At 34.2% G+C, this 8,673-nt stretch overlaps 1 protein-coding gene and 1 long non-coding RNA gene across 9 annotated transcripts in view; one reads left to right on the top strand and one right to left on the bottom strand.

The window, feature by feature from the left end:
- LOC119571534 overlaps positions 1–8,673 on the top strand; it is a 33,490-nt gene that overhangs the window by 19,035 nt on the left and 5,782 nt on the right. For 2 of the 8 annotated variants that reach the window (XM_037918806.1, XM_037918804.1), the window contains exons 2-5: positions 7,489–7,597; positions 7,714–7,818; positions 7,982–8,118; positions 8,246–8,380. In XM_037918806.1, the coding sequence (XP_037774734.1) occupies positions 7,498–7,597; positions 7,714–7,818; positions 7,982–8,118; positions 8,246–8,380 (477 nt within the window). In that variant the 5' untranslated portion in view covers positions 7,489–7,497. Of the gene's footprint in view, positions 1–7,263; positions 7,319–7,488; positions 7,598–7,713; positions 7,819–7,981; positions 8,119–8,245; positions 8,381–8,490; positions 8,661–8,673 lie in introns of those variants that run through there. The other 6 variants (XM_037918819.1, XM_037918827.1, XM_037918811.1 and 3 more) reach the window with 4 other exon arrangements.
- On the bottom strand, positions 6,115–6,530 carry LOC119571589. Its single transcript, XR_005228618.1, has 2 exons — positions 6,462–6,530; positions 6,115–6,351 (listed from the first exon to the last, which is right to left on the bottom strand). It is a non-coding gene; the product is annotated as an uncharacterized LOC119571589 (long non-coding RNA).

The raw sequence follows: 8,673 nt of genomic DNA, 5'->3' as shown, positions 1-8,673 counted from the left end.
AAAAAAAAAAAAAAATAAAATAAAACCACAATTATAATTATATATATATATATATATATAATATACCATATAACATGTTATAAAATAGTATATATGGTATATACTTTCCAGATATATATGTCTAAGTATTTTGCATGTAATATTATGTAATCCCTAGCTAAAATACATACACCACACTCACCCCTCACTCCCGCACACACACATACACAAAAACCACACACCACCTCACTCACCGACCCCCGTACAAAACCCCAACAAACCCCACCCACTCACCGACTCACACCACAAACACACCACACAAAAAAAAAAAAAAAAAAAAAAAAAAAAAAAAAAAAAAAAAAAAAAAAAAAAATATATAATTAAAATATATATATATTTTATTTTGGGTATATGGTGCATATATAACTAAAGTGATTACAAGGCCACCTCGGTCACAACCTTTTTTGGTAGAATATTATCCCAAATGAAAGAAATTTATCTTTTCCCTATTTAAACTGCGTAAACTGTAAGACATCGAAAAAAATAGCCCCCTCACCCTTAATACTGTAAAACGCGTCTGGGTTTCCCCTCTAAGGCCGGCAGGCCTTTTTTTTTTTTGGGTTTTTTATCCTTTTTCAAAACGTTCAATTAGCCCAACTATTTTAACATTCTATTTGGGTTTCCTCGTTTTTAGTTTTTCTATAAACATTTATATTTTTTAAAAGGATTTTACGGGCACTAAAAACACTCAAAAACCCCAAAAATTTTCCAATGGGTTAAAAAACCTTTTCGGCTGTTTGGCAGGGAGTTCCATCTGCTTAAAAATGCGGTCATTGTAGTTATATCGAAGTGTTCCCTGATTGTAGGTATATCATGCTCCCCAAAAATTGGTATTTATAATTTCTGGTTCTTTTTTTTCTTTCTCATAAAATAAATCTCTTAAGTTATTTTGTAAAATATATTTCTTTTTCTGTTTAACTGAAAAAATATTTATTTATTTGCATAATTATATGGTCAAAAATACGTGTAAGTCCTCAGTCTTCTAATTTTCTAAGGAAACATGAAAAAGCACGGGAACGGATTGAAATTAAACAAATATTAAGTCCTCTTATTTGTTTTCCCACTGTCAAAACAGACTAATCAAAATTTATATATACATTTTGGCTACCTAAAACCAGCACACCTTAACGAACAAATGCGGGGGTAAAGACTACAATGAAATAATGGTTAACCAATCTCTATAAGACAACAAAAACGTTAGTGATAAAAAAATACAACAATGATAAGCTGTGACAAAAAACTCTTTCAGTATGTCCCGATATCCAGATATCTCAAATCTACTAGCCCTTAAAAAAACCCCCCCTTGGGAATTTTAGGTTTTTCCGCAAACTTGCCTTTCAAATTTTTTTCCGAATTTTCATTTTTGTCCCTCGTATTTTTACCGGGATTTATCAGAGAAAAAAAAACCTGAAAATAAAAAAACAGTGTAAGTTTTGAAATGACGGGAAAATTCAAATAAATAAACCCTTTTTTTATACTCTTTTAACCAACTGAAGATTTAAAATGTTATTTTTAACTAAATATTTTTTTCAGTTGCATATGTATTTACTAAAATTTTGTTTTGATCATATAAAAACGGTAGTCAGAAAAAAAAATTTTTTGAATTAACCCTTTCCCCAATCCTCGGGGTATTTCCCAAACCTTTAAGCCTTTCCCCCGGCCAAATTTTTCCTTCCCCTAGCCTTGGCACCCTTAGTTTTCCCGCAGGGATGGTATTTCCCCTCTCATTTATCTTTTTCGACTGTAACTCGAGTCATAGGTTTATTTATTGGCCTTTTGCAATGTTTAATCTTTACTTCTTTTGGGGTTTAAAGTTTTCCAAGTTATCAAGTTTCTTCCACTTTTTCAAAAGAGTTTTTGGGAAAAACTCCTTTTTTTGGCTTTTCTTGTTGATTTGAGGTATTTTTTTTAAAACCTTAAAAAAATAAAAATCTCCCGACTCGGGCCTTCCTCCCCCCATGTGTTTCAGTTAGCAGTCTTTATTCAATTTGCATAGTAAAAGGGGGAGGTTTAGTCAGTGTGGTAGTGCATGCATTTGCACGTATTATAAAATGTAAAACTGGAAACCAGAAATCCAGGAACAGTGTTAAGGGTCACATATCATATGTGACACCTTTTTATTCTAGCTAATTTAGTAAAATTCTATAGTCCTCAGAATAATCGATCGAAAGCAATATACAGGTGTGATCCTTTTCATAGTATATATTGTGCAGAACCCAAAGGGAGGTAAAAAAAACTGGTCTCAAAAATTATATAAGTACTGTATATGTATATAGATGTGTGTGTGTGCGTGCGTGTGTGTGTGTATGTGTGTGTGTAATACATTAGACATATACAATTATCTATGTACATATATAAAGAAATATACACATAGATGTGTATATATACACATGTATATATATTAATGTATATATTTATATATATGTATATATATACACACAGACATGCATATGTATATATATATATATATATATATATATATATATATATATATATATATATATATATATGAACCTTCTCGTGCATATATACTTATACATCCAAGTATATATATTAAGACCTAGATGGATAAGTAAATAGACCACATAGGTACGAAACACACATATTATAATTACATATTGTATAGCATGTTGTATATATATGTGTTCTTTTTATTGTTTGTGGATGTATGTATGTATGTATGTTTGTACAATATGTTTTAAAATTTTAGAGAGAAGATGGATGATATTGAAAAAATATATTAGTATCATATACATGTATCTTAATTTGTCTATCTATCTCTCTGATATATATGTAACGTATTAGACAGATGGGGGGACAAAAAAAAACATGTAAGACATATGTTATCAAGTATTTTTTACATTTTATGTCTACTATATATATATAACCACACAATGGTCTGTATTATATTTTATAAAATAATATAATATATATATATTATATTATATAAATATATAAACATATATTAAAGTGATAAAATACAACATAACACACACAACACGTACATATGTATGTATATATATATATATTTATATATATAATTTTATAAATTTTTGAGCCCATTTTTTTTTTACCCCTTTGGGGGTTTGCACAATATATACTTAAAAAGGGAAATCCCCCTGTATATTCTTTCGATCGATTTTTGGGGACTATAGAATTTTTACAAATTAGCAGAATAAAAGGGCACATATGATATGGCCCCTTTAACCTGTTCCTGGATTTCTGGTTTCCATTTTACATTTTAAATACGTGAAAAATGCATCACTACCACACTCAAACCCTAGCCTTCTCTTGCAATTGAATCAAGACTGCTAACTGAAACACATGGGGGAGGAAAGGACCTGAGTCGGCAGATTTTAGTTTTTTAAAGGGTTTATCTAAAAAAATACCTCTAATCAACAAAAAATACCCAAAGAAGTGGTGTTTCCCAAAAAATGCTGGCAAAAGTGAAAAGAAAACTTGATAACTTGGAAATTTTGAAAAAAATTTAAAGATAAAATGATTAAACATTCCAACAGGCCAATAAAAAACCTTGACCGGTATACAGTGGGGGAAAAAATAAATGAGATGGGATACCCTGCCTGCGGGCCAACTAAGGTGCCAAGGGGATGAGGAAAGGAAAAATTGGCCTGGGGAAGGCTTACAAGGATTTGGGGTTCCGAGGGTTGGGGGAAAAGGGGTTAATCTCAATTTAAAATTTTTTTTGCTACCGTTTTAATGAGTAAACATAATTAGTAAAATACATATCAACTGGAAAAAAAAAATGTTTGTTAAAAAAACATTAGTATGATCTTCATGTTGGTTTTAAAATGATATCAAAAAGGGTTTTTTATTTGAATTTCCCGTCATTTCAAACTTACACTGTTATTTTTATTTTCGGGGTTTTTTCTTGATGAAAACTCGGTAGAAAAAATGATGGACAGAGAAAATTTCTTTGGGAAAAACCAGCTTCGAGAAGGACCCCCCATTCCCGGGCACAAATAAAAAACCCACCAAGGCGATGGTGTGGTCTGGTCTTTTTCATGGGTACAGTAGATTTGAGATATTGGATATCGTGACATCATGAAAGATGTCTTTGTACGCTCTATCAGTGGTTGTTTGTTTACATAACGTGTTTGTTGCATTATAAGTGTGGTAACCATTATTTCAGTGTGATGTCTTTCCCCCATTTAGTTCGTTAAAGGCTGTGCGGTTTTAGAGTAGCCAAAAGTATATATAATTGTGATTAGTCTGTTATGACAGTGTAAGACAAGACTACAGAGGACTTAATATTAAGTTTTAATTATCAATCCGTTCCAGTGTCATTTTATTCATGTTCCTTAAATACTTAGAAGACTGAGGACTTACACGTATTTTTGACCATATAATTATGCAAATAAATAAATATTGTCAGTTAAACAGAAAAAAGATAATATATTTTACAAAGTACACATATAAGAGGATTTATTGTATGAGAAAGAAATAAAAGTAAACCAGAAATTAGTAACTACGCAATTTTCAGGAGACTATGATATACCTACAATTCAGGGAACACTTCGATATAACTACAAGTGACTGCATTTTCAAGCATGATGGAACTCCCTGCCAAACAGCCGAAAGTGTTTTAACCTATTGGATATTTATGGGGTTAGAGTGTTTGAGTGTCCTGTAAAGTCCAGTTTTAAACAATATAGAATGTTTATAGAAAGACATAAAAGACGAGGTAAACCAAGTAGAATGTACTAACATAGTTGGGCTAATTGAACGATTGATGAAGGAATGGAGTAAAAACCCAGAAATCAAAGAAAAGGCCTGCCGGTCCATTAGAGGCATACCGAGACGCGTTGCTACAGTGATTAAGGCTGAGGGTGGCTATTTTTTTCTGATGTCTTTAGCAGTTTACGCAGTTTAAAATAGGAAATGATAAGTTGCTTTCATTTTGGGATACATATTCTACCAAAAATGGTTGGGACCGATGGTGGCCTTGATAATCACGTCAGTAGTGTATATGTACACATATACGCAATATATATATATATATATATATATATTTTTTTTTTTTTTTTTTTTTCTTTTTTTTTTTTTTTTTTTTTTTTTTTTTTTTATGTGTGTGTGTGTTTGTGCGTGTGAGTCGGTGAGTGAGTGTGTGTGTGTGTGTGTGTGTGTTTGTACGTGTGAGTCGGTGAGTGAGTGTGTGTGTGTGTGTGTGTGTTATGTGTGTGTGCGTGAGATGAGTGAGTGAGTGTGTGTGTATGTATGTTTAGCTATGTGTATATACATAATATATGTACATGCATATACATATAGACATATATATGCATGGATATGTATATACCATATATACATATTTTATAACATGTATATATAGGTTATATATATATATATATATATATATATATATATATATATGTATATATATATATTTTTTTACTACATGTTTCAGTCGCTTTAGATTTTTTGTTGTGTGTGTTTTTTGTGAGTGTATGTATTATATATATATATAGCTATGTACACACATAAACAAAAATGGGAATTTTTTGTTTTATCTCTTGTAATTATAACAATATCAATTATATTATGTATTTGCTATGTCTGATAACTCAGAGCATACTGTCATTGGCTAAATTTGATGTGATTAACTCCGCCCTTTATTTGACTCGGTCAGTCTTTGAAATATCTTATCGTAAGTGTTTTTTTTTAGTGTATTTTCTAATAACAATAGTAAAAATAAACGAAAACGAATATATATATATATATATATATATATATATATATATTGTATTTCATAAAGGCAACAAGGTGGGCTTAACTTGGAAGTTAACAGCTGGGATTTCTTCAGACGGAGTAGAGCTACTGTTTCAGACTACCTTGCTTCGGACGATGCCTTCCTTTGCGCTTTCCCCTGGGAATCGGACGCCGTCAACCCGAGTGAATGCCTTTCCGATCTGGGTCCGCAGCTGGGAATTATTTGCATCTAAGTTTTACTGTGATGCTGTGTCGGGTATCATTCTTGGAGGATGTCAAAACTGCCAGTCGTTTGCGCCAAATTATGGAATACCTACTTATGAAGGTATTAAATTATGAATGAGGAATAAATATGCTGCACTCTTTAATTTGGAATACATGTGTTGCCTTATCAGGGTATCATTCTAAGAGAACATCACTCAATAGCCAGGGATCCCATTTCACAAACTCAATGCTTTGAAGACATTCATGAATAAAGTCATTTTGGCCAGGACAGTTCCTTGTTAGTGCCTCTTCGGCTATGTTCATAGCCATGTTCATGACGCAGGAGTGCATGAGGGACTTCTTGACCTCGATGAAATGTAGCATCTGAAAGGCAGAAGGAGCTCGGGTGAGAAAAAAGAACTTGCATTGAAAACAAATGTGAACACAATATTTAACAAAAGTGTCGACTCAAGAAATACACTCCTAATACTCACGTCAGGTTGTCTGGGCAGCTCAGGCAGCTCGGAAATGGCTTCTGTTAAGAACTCTCTTGCAACATGATTGTATGCATATATATAGATTATAACATATATATTGGAAATATACATATATAAATATTCTCTCTCTATATATATTACATATTTGTCTATAACGTATGTATACAGTATATATGTATATGTACATATACATACACACACACATATATATTCAAATATGTATATATATTTATATGCATGTATATGTCCATATATTTCATTTGCAGTGCTCTTTTTGAGAGAAAGGCAATGAATGGTAATGATCTCTTGAGTAGTGTGCTAATGAGTCACTGAAATGCCCACGTGTGGCTAAGTATGGTTCTGACTGGAAGTTTTTCCCCGTGTTTAAAGTGTGGTGGAACAGGTTGGCGACCTTATGAGAACTGGGGGGACGTAGCTCCTGTGACCTCAGGCATCTGCTGCCTAGTGACCCCCAGATCATGAAAACCTTGATTTCAAGTCTTAGACACTTCAAGCAAAGCTGATTCAGTATCACATCTGACGTATTAGCTGTGGTTTAATTCTCTTTTCTCTGACCACATCAGTTAGGATCTAAAGGAAAGTTAGAAGAAAATGTATATGTTTTTTGGCCATAAATTGTATGGAATTGTTTATTCCAAGACTAAATTGGATCATTAAAACATTCTGGTGCCTTGAAAACGTATCATGTGGCCACAAGAGGACTGGTGACATCAGTTGATGACGTTAGGCACTTCCTCGCCGGCAAGAGCGCGCATATATAAGCTAGCAAGCACATCCAAGTGCACCTCACACCTCTTGTTGCTTGCGCCACGAAGAGTCGTATCACGACACAGGTAAGCCATGAGTATGTCTGGTCACTTATCGGGACTGGACTTGAATTCGTGCATTTTAGTATCGATGTATGTTTTGTGCAGGACGCTTAATAGATAGGTCTTTGATCTGGATTAGCAACAACATTCACTCGCGCTAGAGAGGTTACAGTCACGAAATCTATAACCCACAGACTTCCATCATGAAGACGCTGACGATCCTGTTGCTGGCGGCACTCGCTGTAGTCGCGAGCGGAATGAATCACAACAAACATAGCGAAATCCACAACGCTCTTCATGAAGGTGCGTCAGTCATCAGCTAACACGATGAGCAAATATTCGAAGCAGAAATAATCACTTGCGAATGCCTTTAGCTTTTCCTTCAGGATAAATTAATATTTTCCATGACTTCTTTGCAGCTAAACAAATATGCATGGAGATTCTGATGCCATCCGAAGAAGAAATGAGTAGCATGAAAGAAAAAATGAAGGAATGCCTCGGAAATGAGGGCCACGCCCATCTGAGTAAGTCTTTATTCGTTTTTTTCCTCTCTAGTCGGAACAAAAATGGAGGATATGTTAACAGCAATTTCTTCTATATTTCTCAAGCAGACATTAATGTCATTGATCATTGCATGAGATTTTCCTGCGGACTAGTTACTGATCGCCTTTCTTTGGCCTTGGTCAGCTTCACACCCTGTCTTGGCTTCTGACATGATTCCCGACCTGAAGCATGCGCTGTGCTTCCGCGAAGAACTCAAAGCTATCACGGCCGAAAGCCGGATAAAAGTGTCGATATGCGCCTTACAAGATCATGGAGTCCTGGTACGTGCTTCTTTACTCACGAGTTAAGTGCGAAATATTCGCATTCAGTTTCAGTATATACTTAAACTAACTTCGCTGCATCATGCTGTGTTCTTTTAGAGGAATGCTCTGTTGTCTTTTCCTTCAGGATGGCGAGGAGCTCAACGTACCTAAGGTCATGGAAATGCTGTGGACAAAGATTAATGCAATACAAAATTCAGAAGCAAGAGAGTTCTTAACAGAAGCCATTTCCGAGCTGCCTGAGCTGCCCAGACAACCTGACGTGAGTATTAGGAATGTATTTCTTGAGTCGAAAATTTTGTTAAATATTGTGTTCACATTTGTTTTCAATGCAAGTTCTTTTTTCTCACCCGAGCTCCTTCTGCCTTTCAGATGCTACATTTCATCGAGGTCAAGAAGTCCCTCATGCACTCCTGCGTCATGAACATGGCTATGAACATAGCCGAAGAGGCACTAACAAGGAACTGTCCTGGCCAAAACTGACTTTATTCATGAATGTCTTCAAAAGCATTGAGTTTGTGAAATGGGATCCCTGGCTATTGGTTTTTCTCTTAA

Source organism: Penaeus monodon, chromosome 4 (genome assembly GCF_015228065.2).
Source record: "Penaeus monodon isolate SGIC_2016 chromosome 4, NSTDA_Pmon_1, whole genome shotgun sequence".
Classification (NCBI taxonomy): domain Eukaryota; kingdom Metazoa; phylum Arthropoda; class Malacostraca; order Decapoda; family Penaeidae; genus Penaeus; species Penaeus monodon.
This window is presented reverse-complemented; position numbering and strand designations above follow the sequence as displayed.